At 39.3% G+C, this 16,493-nt stretch overlaps 1 protein-coding gene across 1 annotated transcript in view; it reads right to left on the minus strand.

Moving 5' to 3' along the window:
• The window catches only part of imp3 (IMP U3 small nucleolar ribonucleoprotein 3), a 267,578-nt gene that overhangs the window by 79,246 nt on the left and 171,839 nt on the right, over positions 1-16,493 (minus strand). The window contains exon 5 of the mRNA XM_043699953.1: positions 309-360. Coding sequence (XP_043555888.1) covers positions 309-360 — 52 coding nt within the window. The remainder of the gene's footprint in view (positions 1-308; positions 361-16,493) is intronic.

Raw genomic sequence — 16,493 nt, forward strand, 5'->3', positions numbered from 1 at the left:
TTCCAGTCTATTTTTGTCAGTTCCTCTCTCATGCCCTCATAATTACCTTTATTTAACTGTAACACCATTACATCCGATTTTGCCTTCTCTCTTTCAAACTGCAGACTGAACTCTACCATATTATGATCGCTGCTTCCTAAGTGTTTCCTTACTTTAAGATTTTTTATAAAGTCTGGTTAAAGTCTTTAATTGAACTTTTCAAAGCAAAAGTTAAAAACAGAACTTTTTGAAACTGCGACACACAGATGAAGTGAGAAAGAACCCATAAAGGATTGGAAAAGTTACAATCGTAAAAAATCATTGCTTACCTTGTCACCAGGAAGGCTGGGTCAGTTATTACTTCTGGTCCAACCCGCACATCTGACACAGAAAGTTAAGGAATCATTGCACTGAGATTTCTTGAGAGAGTACCACATTCAATCAACAAACCAACGTTTTGTTTTGACTACCAGTTATGTCATTCTTCATCTTACACAAGTTAATTCTTATTTGGTTTTATTTGATTATCGATAAGATCATGGGTATTAATTTTCACAGAAAAAGGAATAGAACCACCCATTGCAATTCAAAAACCACTGGCAAAAATCTTGAAATATGATGCTATGGAAATGGAATTTGATTTAGTCAACACAAATCTGCGGTTCTAACTACAGTGAATGGCAACCTCTTGATAAGTTGCACATTTTTGATAGCTGTAGAAAAGTTATAAATGCAAATTGTGATCCCGCAACAAGATTCCCAGGTTCCAGACAGATCCTTCAACCTGTAAAGCTGCTACTTTAATTCTGCATAACGTACAAACATTAAACAAAGTTCAGCAATCACAAAACCTACCTTGTAGATTACCATAATTTCTGTTAGAAGGCAGGGCTTACACTAACTTACCATCTGACTATGCCTCCATGGAGAGACCTTGATAAGATTTGTTAAAAAATACTGCTACTAGTTTAAATCAAGCAACCATGAGGCTTAAATAACAAGTCAGTGAAACCAGGAAATAGAAATTTAAATTACTAGAGCTTTCTAAGCTATTATGCCTCAGAGATAACGATTGGATACATTGAGTATTTCACTAATCATTGATATATTTTGATTAAGGTAATTCATTTGATGTCAACTGTAATATGTGCCAGTACAGTCTAGCATGATTCTATTGCTTGGAGCCAGAGAAAAAGACACTCACCTCCAGTCAGGTCAAGCAACAGCTGTAAAACAACTTTGTCTTAGTCTCAGCAGGGAAGTACAATATTGCAGTTGTTTTATCCAATGCTAGGCTAACTTAAACGGAAGTCAAATAAAGAGAGAAACTTTTGTCTGCGATGTGGCACAGTGAGAATGATTTTGCTGCTCCATTGTCAAAAGCTTTAAAAATCAGGAATCACTGTTTTTGTTTAGCCACATGCATACTTTAACCTCAAGATTTGAGACCAATTTATCCTATCTACTAATCCTGTTGAATTATTTTTTAAATGGATAATGTTTTCAGTGCATTCATTTTCACTAGATTGTAATGATTCTCATGTAGGACCAGTTAGGATCGCGGCTGAGTGACAGCTCTGGGAAACAAGTCTTGCAAATAATTACTCCATAGTGTCTAGGGATGTGCAGGGTGATAGATTAGCAGGGTTACAGGGATAGGGTGGCAAGAAAATCTGGGTGGGATGCTCTTCGAAGGGTCAGTGTGGCCTCGATCGGCCAAATGGCCTGCTTCCACACAGGAGGGATTCTATGATTCAGTGATTATATCTACTGAGCTACGTCTGATACATACACTACTTACAACAGATTGGCAAGGAAGTAGTTACCAAGTTTGATCATCATCCAGGAACAAAGAGTCTTACACAATTTAAACATTTGTATCATTATAAATGAAATCTGCATTTTATTCCTGCTCCTCCAGTTCTTCCACAAACATGACAAAAGGACAAATTTGCACTCATTCACTGTCTGTGGTTCTTTAATGAAATGTATAACTTCTTATACAAATAAATATAAATGGCTGGTTTTCCCACAGAGACACTGACTGGCTTTCGTGTGCACGCACACACACACATGCGCGCATACATTTATGTAGCCAATTAGCATAAATTTACATATGAAAACTTGACCATGGGTGGTGCTACCTTGAAAATAGCCATAGCACTCAACACTGAATTAATAACTTTTGGTGCAATCATTGCCAGTTAGGGAACTACAGCCTTAGTTTGAACGTGGACACGAGATGAATTCCAGAGGTAAGGTGAGAGAGACAGCCCGTGTCATCAAGACTGTATTTGACTGAGTGTGACATTAGGAGCCCTAGCAAAATTGGAATCAACAGGCATTAACAGTCAAAATCTCTGCTGGTTGGAGTCATACCAAGCACATTGGAAGATGAGTGTGGTTGTTGTAGGTCAATTATCTCAGCTCCAGGATATCTCTGCTTTAGACCTCCCAGCTCACAGTCAGGTACCTCTCCTTACCCATGGGTTACAAACTGTAGGAGATCACAGTGGCAGGTACCAGAGGAATCTGAGGACCAGGCCTAGTACAGGAGGCATATTGCTACAATAGGGGAGTGACCTAGGCATAACCACCTTCAGCTGCTTCATCACTGACCATTCCTCCATTATAAAGGAGAGGAGTGGGGATGTTCACCAATGACTGTACAATGTTCAGCACTATTCATAATTCCTCGGGTAGTGAAATAGTCCATGTTCAAATGTTACAAGACCTGGGCAATATTAAGGCTTGGGCTGACAAGTAGTAAGTAACATTTGTGTAACACAAATGACAGGCAATGACCATCTAACAATCACCACTTGGCATTCAATGGCATTACTATCGCTGAAACCCCCTCGATCAACATCCTGGGAGGGGAGTCCATTAACCAGAAACTCAATTACACTTTCCATATACATATAATGGCTACAAGAGAAGGTTCTCCCCATTTCTGTGTGGGTTACCTCCAGTTTCCACCCACTGCCATGCTAAATTGCCAATAGTGTCATGGACGTGCTGGCTAGGTGGATTATGGGAAATGCAGGATTATATAGAAAGAGAAGGGCGTGTGGATCTGGGTGGGATGCTCTTTGGAGGGTCAGCATGGACTTGATAGGCTGAATGGCCTGCTTCACACTGTAGCAATTTTATGATTCCAACCAATGACCCCCCAAGCCCATGAGTGAATGAGAAAAAAGGTTAATATGTTAGTTGAAGGCTCATAATCTATCTTTTCAAAAAGTTCACTCTGAAAAGTTGAGCATATTGTGTACACCAATGTCACTATTAGAGATAGCAAAGTGTCCTGAGCACCGTATTGTGACGTTAGTTTCTTTTATCTTTGGAAAGCACCTACTGTCACAGAATGGCTCCATGGAGCTAGCTGCCATGTAATATCTTAGCAGACGAATGACTGTTGATTGGTGGCTAGCAGAGGTATCATGCACACAGAAGCCTAGTCTGGTCTTCATTGGAAGCCATGTATCTGTACTTTTAAACAGAAGTATTTGGATTGTGATCAGGAGTCAGGACCTCAACTAACCTGGTACAGGGGGGTCATTCAACTACCCAGTCAAAATCACAACGATCAGCTCAAGTGCACGACGCCTAAAACTAAATTAGTAACTTGTTTCTATATTTCCCAAATGGATATAATCTTCAAGGATGGATGAATGGTTCTCCGCTGAGGGATATTATCAAGTGTTGGCCAGGTACTCCATAAGAAATCCAAACAATTTGATTAAAATTAAATGAGAAAACAAAAGTCATTTTCCAGGGGATGGTTCTCATTAATAATGTTCAGCACAATAAGCTGCATATCACATTTGATAAATGCAGCCAACAATATTAGAACATCAGAAGTTTAATCAGGACTGGCAACATTGATGAATGCTAGAGCAATATGGTCTGTCAAGACATCTAAAGCAATAAATGTTCCATGCATCCAAATGTAGAATACATACAAGTGTAGAACCAGACTACATTGTTAAACCAGTTTAAAACTTACTCCTAATCCATCAGATATAATTATACAAATCTTGAAAACAATCTTATGTTATGCTAATTTACTTAAAGCTCAGGAAAGGGAATGGTGCAGTGGTCTAGCAATCCAGAAACCAGGCTATTGTTCTCTAGTAATGGGTTAGAATCCCAATACCGCAGATGGTGAAATTTGAATTAATAAAAATTTAATTAATAAAAAGGTGTTTGTTCCCACTGCAGTGGGTGCACACATAGTCCACACAGTTACAGAGCTTGCAAAGTGACTGCTAGTGAGTAAAATTGCTCAATGCCTGACTAGAGACCTGGCAGACACCTGCAATTTGTCCTATGAATCTATACTGATGCAGTGGCATAATCTCTCAATTCAAAGTGTAGACTTGCTACCTTTGCTACAAAACAATGGGAAGTGCCTGACCCACGGAACAGTCCAGTTCTATCAAATACCTCTTAATCCTGAAATCGATCCTCTTCAAGTCAATGACCAATTGTCTTTAGCATACCGCTATGGAATGTGCAGCACCAGAAAGGCAGCCAGGAGGATGGTGAGCGAGACAGGAAGGTGGACAGCCAGTGGGCTGATAAGGGGATAAGCAATAGCATGACGAGGGGGCAGTCAGAGAATTGGCAATGGGGCAGCCAGCAGTACAGCAGTGGAGATATCCATAGTGAGCACACTAATGCCACTTCCAGATGATGACAATAGCACGGACTTCCTTTTCGAGTACACTGACAGAAGATACACCACAATAAACAATATCTGAACTACAAAGATAGTCTAATGGTAACCGCAAAACCATTATTGATTATCATAAAAAACATCTGGTTCATTAATGTCCTTTATAGAAGGAAAAACTACATTTCTTGTCCAGATAAATGAGAGATAATTGCATTATCTCACATTTATCTGGATTGAATTCCATTTACGTATGATCAGCCCATCTGACCAGTTGGTCTACATCCTTTTGTAATCTAAGGTTATCTTCCTCTCTTTTTGATACCCCAGTCAGAAAAATACTCCTCAACTATCACCTTTTACTTTCTCCACTTAGCCAAATGTGGATTCAATTTGCCAAATTTCTTTAAATCCCATGGACTTTGCTGTCAGTTTTCAATGTGGAACCTTATAAAAGCTTTGCTCAAGTCCAAATAGATCATATCAATAACATTGCTCTCATCTATACACTGAGCCACCTCTTCAAAAAATTCAATCAAGTTGGTGTCAGACATGAACTCCCTTTAACAAAACCATGCTGACTATTACTGATAACTCCTTGCCTCTCCAACTGTAGATTAATTCTGTCCCTCAGAATTGCTTCCAATAGTTTCACACCACCTTAGTTGGTCTGACTGGCCTTAGGTTCTTGGTTTATCCCTTGCTCCTTTCTTTAATAACGGTACCACATTGGTTGTTCTCCAGTCCTCTGACACCTCTCCTGTGGCCAAAAAAGAATTGAAAATGCTATTTCCTCCCTTGCCTCACTCAACAACCTGAGATACATTTCATCCAGCTCTGAATATTTATCGAATTTTAAACCTGCAGATCACTGAGAACCTCCTCTCGATGTTAATTTCTTTATTGTATTACAGACTCTGTGCTACAGATACCAACCCAAAGTCTTCATTTGGAACCTACATCCTCTGGTTCCACATACAAAATACCACTGTGGTCCTTAATGGGCCTGACTCTTTTCCTCGGTATCCTTTTATATGCGATGTACCAGTAACACAACTTGGGTTGAGAAGCACATGTATTAGTTCTTCCACACAATTTGTACTAAGGTGTTGCAATGCCATTTTATATATGCACACAGATGCATACACATACATATGGTCCACCGCCATCTTGGATAAGTAATGTTGACAAACTGTTAGTCAACAAAGTTCATATGGGCCATAGGTGTCAAATTACTGTACTGTTGCTACAAGAGTGGGTCAGTGGCTAGGAATTTTGCACTAAGTAACTCACCTTCTGACTCAAAGTCTGTCCATCATCTACAAGGCACAAGTTAGGAGTGGGATGGAATGCTCACCACTTGCTTGGACAAATACAGCTGCAACAACACTCAAGCTCAAAAACATACAAGACAAAGTTTTGACTGGCACCCCAACTAACTGTTTGACTGGCACCCCAACTAACACATTCAACAAACTCTCCACCATCGATGCAAAATGACAGCAGTATACCTCCAAGATACACTGCAACAACAAAGGCTTCTTAGGCAGTATCTTCCAAATCCCTATTCAGTTCACCTAAAAGAACAGCAGCAGCAGATACATGGTCACCCCACCACCAGCAAGCTGCCCTCTAAGCCACACACCATCTTGACTTGGGACCATATCACTATCCAGCATCATCCTGTGAACGAATTTTTGAAAATGCAAGTATCTGCAGAAAGAATAGATTAACTAGTTGATGTATCAAGGCAACATTTATTACGAAGTCTTACATAAGGTATGTGATTAATTACTATTGACCCACTGGAGAGAACTGCAACAAACCAGTGAGAACAAGCTTTACTACCACAAAAAAATCATCTAAGTATGTGCCAGTTCCCATTAACATTTCGTCTTTTCTTTCAGCCACCTAGCTGGTAAATGTTAATATGATCTCTGTTTTTGGTCCCTAAGTCTAAGTCTAATAATGTATTCCTGAGCTGAAACTTTATTGCTGGAACAGCACAGCAGGTCAGGCAGCATCTAGGGAACAGAAGATTCCTAGCTGGTAAATGTTAATATGATCTCTGTTTTTGGTCCCTAAGTCTAAGTCTAATAATGAATTCCTCCAAGTGAAGACAAGTTTCTTCTGAGGACTGATTTAAATCTCTTAAATTGCTAAATCTCTGATCATAATGAAATGACCTCCCTTCACAAACTGCTTCACACATTTTGTGAGATGCCCACACATAGTCTTTTGGTTTGGGAGCAAAACGCAGAAATCCAAAACTGAAGCATTACTTCAGCAAAGATGACATCTACATGGGTTGTAAGGTAATCCACATGAGTGGTGAAGAGGAAGCGTTTACACCAAGCAATACGGACACTCCTCCTCTGGGTTCATCAAGTCTAGCCTTCCTGCAAATACACAGATCCAACGAAACTGATTATTTAGAAATGTACTCTGATAATGAAGAAGAAATCAATTCAGTTTAGTTTCTAATTGCAAACTTTCTTTGAATATGGAATTTGGAAGTAACATCAGTAGAATATTGTGAGGAGTTGTTGAGTCTTTGCAGGGTGAGTGTACAAAACTATAATTAAGAAATTATCTTAGGTCAGGTCATTACTTGATGGAAACTCTAGGTTGGTAGCATTCCCTGACAAACTTCTGATTATAATTTTAAAAAACAATCACTGTTTATCCAAATGCAAAAAATAAGCAAATTTTTGCTTCCATTTCTAAAAGAAGCACGAATCTAACCTTTTTAAAAAAAAATCTGGACAGCTGTTTACAGCTGCAATTAGTTAACAGTGACTGCATTTATAAAGAGAATCCACTGGGATAATGAGCAATGAGTGCTGCATTCCAACTCAGCTTTTTAAGACGGCTGTTCCTATTTTAACCTCCTCAGATTTCTCTCTACACCATGACTGTTTATGACAGAATCATGGGAGACCAGACCAGACCAGGATCTCTCACATCTTGTTCTACACATCCATGCTTTCTAGTGTACAGATATTGCTAAAGGTAGAGAAAAATGAAATAAGAAGGAATTTCTTTGCATATAACGCTTTGGGTGTGCCAAAGTACTTTACAATCAAAAGACTTCATTTGAAGTTTTGCTCCATAAGAAAACACAACAGGTAATTTGAATTCAGCACAATCCTTCAAGCAGAAAGTAAATGCATGACCATATAGTCAGTTTTGAATGGTACTGAGCTCCACAGCTGACTAGTTGATCTACACTCCCGATCTGGACTTGCACATCAAAAATGGCCATTTAGGTTAAGCACTAGAAATTGCTATCGCCCAATCTCTAGGTTGAGTCTGCGTTATCTAGAGTGGGAAGAATAACAGAGGGAAGACACAATTTAGTGTCTTGTGAAGGTCTCCACAATCCAGCCTGAGTTTCCAGTCATCCAAGGCTCCTGAATACAAACAAGCCCATAAGAGCATACACCAGGGCTGTAATGAGCTACTTCCTGTTTCCCATCCAGCAATATCAGACGAATCAATGAGAGTGCACCAGGCCTCTGATTTCTCAGCTTCCTAAAGTGACACAGAAATGAACTTTCCAAAGACTATGCCAAAAGGGACTAAAAAAAGCACTGTTCTCACTTCCTAGACCCAGTAAAGGAACTCAGAGTAATCTAAAAATAGTCCATTATCTTTTGGGAATAAGACTTATAGCATGGGAAGCTATAATTATAGAGAATTTAAAAGCTTAACAAGCTTTATTATGGTCTCTGCCAAAACCAATGGGTCATCATTTATATAAACAAACAACTCAGCATTTTAACCCTGCGTATTAAACACACTCAAAGAGTATATACAATCAATATTGCAAACTGTTTTCACAATTCACAAATTGCTAGAAACTGGGACGGTGAGAGATGTTAAAATTAACCATGCTGCAAGCCTTGTTGTAAACTCTACTGCAAACAGCTTTTTTTGATCGATCAGGGATTTGAAGTGCATTGAAACACACCAGTATATCCAAGAGGGACCAATGCCACTTACATGTACACTACTTTGCAGATTCTGAGGGACTATCAAGTGTATATTCAGGAGTATTGGAAACAAAGGGAGGTAATCACCAGCTGCAATAAAAAGCTGGAGAGATATGTGGAACACCAACTTGAATTGTTCACATCAGGAAGACAAATATCAAGGTCCTGAGTGGGGCCATACTGTCAATCAAGCATTGACAATGTTACACTGAAGGTTGTTAATTGTCTCATATGTCTGGGCTCCACAATTAGGAGCAATCTACATGATGCTGAAATTAACATGCATGTTGCAAAAGCTTTTATCTAAGCTGTGCAAGAGAATGTGGAACAAAAGTGACCTTACTGAAAACAACAAACTGCAAGTTTTCCAAGTCTGCATCTTCATGGCATTTTTTCTACATTAGTGAAACCAGGGCTGCATACTCCAGGCAGGAGAAAAAGCTGAAGAGTTTCCACCTTTGCTGTCTCAGAAATAATCTTGGCATCTATTAGCAAGACAAGGTCACCAATCAGAGGTCCTGGAGCCTGTTAATTCCATTTGTAAAAACACATTTTAAGCCAATGTGTGGACTCAGCCATTTTCATCAGATGGATGACACATGTATGCCCAAACAGGTTCAGTACAGCAAACTGGTCATTGGATCACAATTTCCTCGGCATCCAGAGCTCTGCTAACATGGAACATCTGGAAGTGAGATACAAAGTTTATTCAAATTCAAACTAAAATTGCACAATTTCCCATGTCCATGAAAAACATTCTTCTTGTCTAACTTAACACACATCCCACCCAAAATAGCATTACAATGCACTGTTGTATTGAGCCAAATGCAAAGAAGTCCAGAACTTAGTCTCAGGTCTCCCAGTCCAGATCTCATTAATCTGTCTACCATAAAACAGTGCCTCAGTCGAATCTAAACAACAAGAATAACTGTTGCGTTGTTTGAATACGAGTCTTCTGTTAGGTTGATGACATCACTAGGAAGGTTTACCAGTCCAAGGCTATGAGAAATAATGTCCAACTGCATTGAATACTTTAGCAAGGTTGGCAAAGGCTACTGCTAGGTCTTTATGGTTGTGCTCGGCTCTCTTTATCATATTTTCAAGTACTGCAATGTTTTCATTGCAACACGAAGTTGCTGCCAGAAAACCCTTCTCTCTGGGGATTATCTCTACTGTCTCATTCAGTCTTTTGGTCATTACTTTAGTAAAAAGCCTCAGGAGCAGGGGACCTATCATGATGCCACCCACAGCGTGGGTTCAATTCCTGCATCAGCTGAGGTTACCATGAAGGACCCTCCTTCTCAGCCTCTTGCCTCACCCAAGGGGTAGTGACCCTCAGGACAAACCTCCACAAGATGTCTCACTCTAATGAAAGTAGGCCTAAGATGTGGTAAGACTGGCATTACCTTACAACTGCATAATATCTGTAAAGGGAGACACAGGAATAATGAAATAATTTATTTCCTTCAAGGCCAACATAAAAGCTAAATAATGGAGGATGTTGAATTTTTCATAAAAATGTATATCTTCAAATTGAATGAAGGAAATTTAATATTAATTCCCTATCTCTTTAAAGATACTATGCTCATTTTCAGTGCACTTTCTAGACGCTGAGACAGCCTAAGGTCATGAAAGGCACGACATAAATGCAAGTACTCCTTTACATATCACTGAGTTAACCTGGCATCCATAAAAGTAAAATTTTCCAGCAATGATTTGGAGGTGCTGGTGTTGGTCTGGTGCGTACAATGTTAAAAATCACACAGCACCAAGGTGTCATCCAATAGGTTTATTTGGAAGCACTAGTGCTCCGAAAGCTAGTACTTTCAAATAAACCTGTTGGAAAGGTTAAATGAAGTGTGGCTTCCAATAGGAATTGAAGTTAAAGCCAGAGTTAGGTGTTCCGGAGAAAACCTTTGAACAGAAAAGCCAAAAGAGTACACCTGTTGGACTATAACCTGGTGTTGTGTTATTTTCATTTATATCAATGACTTGGATGTGAGGTATAGTTAGTAAGTTTGCTGATGACACCAAAATTGGAGGTGCAGTGGACAGTGAAGAAGGTTACCTCAGATTACAACGGGATTTTGATCAGATGGACCAATGGGCTGAGCACTGGCAGATGGAATTTAATTTAGATAAATGTGAGGTGCTGCATTTTGGGAAAGCAAATCTTAGCAGGACTTATACACTTAATGGTAAGGTCCTCGGGAGTGTTGCTGAACAAAGAGACCTCGGAGTGCAAGTTCATTGCTCCTTGAAAGTGGAGTCGCAGGTAGATAGGATAGCGAAGGCGGCATTTGGTATGCTTTCCTTTATTGGTCAAAATATTGAGTACAGGAGTTGAGAGGTCATGTTGCTGCTGTACAGGACATCGGTTAGGCCACTGTTGGAATATTGCATGCAATTCTGGTCTCCTTCCTATTGGAAAGATGTTGTGAGACTTGAAAGGGTTCAGAAAAGATTTACAAGAATGTTGCTAGGGTTGGAGGATTTGAGCTATAGGGAGAGGTTGAAAAGGCTAGGGCTGTTTACCCTGGAATTTCGGAGGCTGAGGCGTGACCTTATAGAGGTTTATAAAATTATGAGGGGCACGGATAGGATAAATAGACAAGGTCTTTTCCCTGGGGTGGGGGAGTCCAGAACTAGAGTGCACAGGTTTAGGGTGAGATGGGAAAGATATAAAAGAGACCTAAGAGGCAACTTTTTCCACTCAGAGGGTGATATGTGTATGGAATGAGCTGCCAGAGGAAGTGCTGGAGGCTGATACAATTGCAACATTTAAAAGGCATCTGGATGGGTATATGAATAGGAAGGGTTTGGAGGGATACGAGCCAGGTGCTGGCAAGTGGGACTAGATTGGATTGGGATATCTTGTTGACATGGACAAGTTGGACCAAAGGGTCTGTTTCCGTGCTGTACCTCTCTATGACTCTAAGACTCTATTTTCCAGCAAGAATGATTAAACAGCAATCAGAGCAAAAGTATAGTTGGTCAACTTTAGCCCCCACTCACCACCCTCGAGACATGGACATACAATCCAAATGGTTTTGAAAGTAGTTGCAAAATCGATTCAGAATGAGTCATCATAGTGTGAGTCACAGACTGGAGAACAAAACTGTCTCAAAGTTGCCCAACACCAACTGAGGCAATGATTTTTAACAAGTGAGTCATCAGTGAGGCAGAAAAATATAGATTTACCAATGATAAAGAAAGTTGAGCTACCGTCAGCTTCAGTACAGTTGTTCAGGTGAATGCGATAAAAATTGGCTGAAGACAAGCAGAAAGATCAATTATTAAAATTAATGTTTGTTATTTTTCAAAATAATTCATTGGAGTTCCAGTGATTTGTTAGACAACAACTGAAAACATGCCAGGGTTTAGAACTGCAAATATTTGAAGTTACTCTGTTATTTACAAGAGCTGTGGGTACAGATGTCCCAACTAAGCTAGCTGCAAGTTATGGGTACAGCTGAATTGCAATCTCGAGGAAAGACTGCCAACACTCTCTGGAGTCCTGCCAACTACTGCTCAGATCAGAAGGCATCTGATTCACATTGCACACGTGAAAGTAGTACAGATAATGGGGAGAAAAAGCTTCATCAGACAAAGTACTTTCTTCAAAAAAAAAGGTGCATGGATTAAAATGTTAGCAAAGGTTTTTGCACATGTTGCTCCTTTCATTATCACAAGCCATTATGTCGTGACCCAATTAGAGAATAGAGAGATTCAAACCTGCCGGAAATACTTGGCAGGTCAGGCATTGTACATAGAAAAAGAAGAAAAGCTAATATTTCCGAGTGGTGACCCTTCACAGAACGAGAAGGAAATAAAGATATAACAGATTTTAAGTGAGTACAGAAGCATGGAACGGGGAAAGAGCGTTCACGCAATAGGGAAGGTTTGTGATAAGGTTGATGGGAAAAAGAGATTTCAGGGTGTCTTCAGTTAAAGTCAGAGTTGGGTACTCGAAAATTGCAAGGTTAAATGAAGTGTGGCTTCCCATAGGAATTGAAGTTAAAGCCAGAGTTAGGTGTCCGAAGAAAACCTTTTCCAGAAAAGCCAATGTAAAAGTTGAAGTACTGTGCCATGTATATGCTGTGATGTGGAGGTGCCGGTGTTGGACTGGGGTGGACAAAGTTAAAAAATCACACAACACCAGGTTATCGTCCCAACAGGTTTATTTGGAAGCACTAGCTTTGGAGTGCTGCTCCTTCAACAGCTACCTGATGAAGCAGCGCTCCAACAGCTAGTGCTTCCAAACAAACCTGTTGGAGTATAACCTGGAGTTGTGTGATTTTTAACTATGTATGTGTTGCACTGTGCATTCGTAGCTTAAATAATTTGCAAAACAAAATGAAAGAAAGCAAACTGAAGGAAAGTCTTTAAATAAATTTACAGGTATAGTACCATTTCCTGACCTAATATACCTGTACAGTGAAAGTACTTTGGAGCACAGTAAGGCAGGGAATTCTTTTTAATAACTAAAAACTTTCTCATTTGTTCCTCTACTCAATCAAATACAAACAGAGAATTTTTATAAATAGAGATTAAAAAGAAAGTTTATTTCAGTACCTGAGCAGAGAATGTTTTAAAGAAAAAGATGGCAGGGTGCAGTCAAAATAGCACCAATCCCAGCAGTATAACCAGAAGGGGCAAAAGCCCTTCATCAGGACGCTGCCTGAATTGCTGTGCTCTTCCAGCACCACTGATCCAGAATCTGGTTTCCAGCATCTGCAGTTATTGTTTTTACCCAGTATAACCAGAAGGCCTAGCTTATAAACCAAAGTTAAAATGGTGCAATATACTTTAAATGAAGACAGAGAATACAAAAATAAAACAACTCTAAAGCAAGAAAACTTTAAATGAGGAGACTTAGAACAACATTTTTCTGTTAATGACAACATAGATGAAGATGTCAGGCAAAAGGAGATGGTAGTGGGACAAGTCATGCAACAAAAGATAGATCTAGGAATGTAAATGTAAGTAGCAGAATCATCAACAGCTGCTGTCCAAAACAATTGAGGCAAAGTATAGGATCTTAAATTGTTCAAAGCAATGGTGGACTCAAAACACAACTATGAAGTGACCAATCAAAAGGTAAAGCTCAATTTCTTCAGCTTACATTAAGTTTTTGGTTCAACAATATGGTAGGCTGAGGAATGGAGAATAAAAGCAGGATTTTGGTGGAGTATTAAATTGTCAGCAGCTTAGGGTCAAGCTTGCAAACAGAATGGAGGTGTTCATCAAAGTGCCTGCCTGCTCTGTGTTGGTCTCCTTGATATTGAGGAGATCACACTGAGATAAATAAATACAAATGCTAAACTGAAAGAAATACAATGAGTACGTGATAAGTCAAATTTGAATGGCAAAAAACTCCAGTCGTGTCAAAGCATTAGTCATTCCCACTGGAAAAATAGCAAATTACAATAGAGTGGATCCTTGACTAACATCCAACTTGTTAGATCGCATATTTATGAACATGATCCCACACAGCAGTGTCATTTTAATAACACGACATACAAATATTTCCTTGTATACTTATAAACAGCTATTTTATATTGTCCTGGATTGTGTTCCAACTTTTGTTTGAATTATGAATGGACTCAAGAATGGAACCCATTCACAATCTGGGGACTGCCTGTACATGATAAGTCAAAATTATGTAATCTTGTGACAGTGACAACCAATTACAACAGAGTTAGGCCTCAAAATTGTAGAGCACGAGGCAAGTCATCATTGGGCACTGAGATCTCCCTGTGAAAAGGCCTGCAAAAAGTCTGCAAGAATCCAGACTTTACTGGATGGGAATGGAGTCTTTAAGAAGAGGAAGTTATTTCATCGTTTCTGCCCTGCCAAGTTTGTTAATTTTGTGATGTCATATTCCTTTGTACACTTCAAGAATAAATCCAGTATCTAGTAGGATATTCAAATGAACAAAACATTCCACAATCCAGCAACTATCAACCTAAAAAAGATTCTTCTAATCTCTCTTTTGCACATATCTAGTGCTTACTTTATCACAACCAAATTTTCAATTCATGTGCCAAGGGAAATAATATGTTTCCCTCATCTAATCGTTATATGATTTTAAAAACTTAAATTAACCCTCAGGTAGAGAAAATAATCATCTTGTATATGAGACTACTTAGGAGAAAGTGAGGACTGCAGATGCTGGAGATCAGAGCTGGAAATGTGTTGCTGGAAAAGTGCAGCAGGTCAGGCAGCATCCAAGGAGCAGGAGAATCGACATTTCGGGCATGAGCCCTGAAGAAGGGCTCATGCCCAAAACGTCGATTCTCCTGCTCCTTGGATGCTGCCTGACCTGCTGCGCTTTTCCAGCAACACATTTCCAGCTATGAGACTACTTACCTTCTTTTAAATAAAAGGTCATTTAATCTCTGTTTCCATGAATCCTAAAATTCCAACTACCTTATTTTTAACACAGTCAAACAACTTTTAACGATTTATGCTTCAAAAGGATTCAGGGTTGAAAGTTTTTGCTCTTGGACAGCATTTAGAAATTTATAATATAACGAACATTCCAATTGCTGACATACATTAAGCCAAAAGTTTTCAAATTTAAACTGCATCTGCAACTTGTTTATCCAGTCTCTATTATCTGCTGATATCCTCCTGGGTGCACTCTTCCAAATGGTTTGTTCCTCTTCACAAATGGCAATGTCAGCCAATTTTAATACTCGTTGGTTTATGTGCAAATACAGTTAAATTCCCAAAGCAGTTGGATTCTGTAAAAGTATATTCAAATCTCAGCTAATTTATTTTCATTGTTAAACCAGGAGACATTATTTTTTGTATAAATGAGGGATTATAGTAAATCTCAAGATGTTGCAAACTGTGCTAATGAAAGTCTTAAATAACTTTGTTTTCTGAACAGCGTGTCAGAAATCCCAGAAAATAAGACTTGAGTATTATTGTGGCAAAAGTGAGGACTACAGATGCTGGAGATTAGAGTCAAGATTAGTGTGTGGAAAAGCACAGCAGGTCAGGTAGCATCCGAGGGAGTAGGAAAATCGACGAGTCCGGCAGGAACCTTTCATCAGGAATGGCTCCCCTCACTCCTGGTGAAGGGCACCTGCCCGAAACGTTGATTTTCCTGCTCCTTGGATGCTGCCTGACCTGCTGTGCCTTTCCAGCCCCACTCTAATCTTGTGTATTGTGTTAAGTCTCTAGTTTAGAAATTTCTGATTCCAGAGCTCAAACTGCAGCCTTTCAATTTCTAGGTTTTTCCCACATCATTTGTAACACTTTGTATTGTAATGGCGTGGTGCTTAGTGCTCATGAAGCGCAAGTTAGATCTTGCATTGCACCAGTTACTCTCCTCATCTTCACATATCGAAGTCTATATTGAGAATTGTTTTTGAGCAGTCAGCATTTTAGATACTCCAAGCTGAAGTAAAGATTAGTGTTGCTAGTTTTTTTTGAGTTGTAACATACATGTTCTCAAAGCTGACTGAATCTAACCCAACATGTAATTTTTAATGCAATTATATTCTGATGGACTTCCTACTCTGTCAAGATTTTGATCAAATGATACATTTATTTTTAAAAAATACATCAAATGAAAACTGTTTAGGCTCTGTCCTTCAAGGTTCAAACTAATAAATGACATGATGAAATTCAAAACAAATTGTGGCAAACAGCTGCTCTGCCTTTGATGCCATCTGGACTGCTGACTTCATTTAATAATACAGTGACTGAAGCAATAATTTTCTCCAGCCAAGGTTACTGTCTTGACAAAACAGTGAGTGTTCAGCAAATTATGACTAAACATACAAAGATTCCACGTTCCCTGTGAAGCCTCTCAGACCTGCACTTGT

Source organism: Chiloscyllium plagiosum, chromosome 11 (genome assembly GCF_004010195.1).
Source record: "Chiloscyllium plagiosum isolate BGI_BamShark_2017 chromosome 11, ASM401019v2, whole genome shotgun sequence".
NCBI lineage: Eukaryota > Metazoa > Chordata > Chondrichthyes > Orectolobiformes > Hemiscylliidae > Chiloscyllium > Chiloscyllium plagiosum.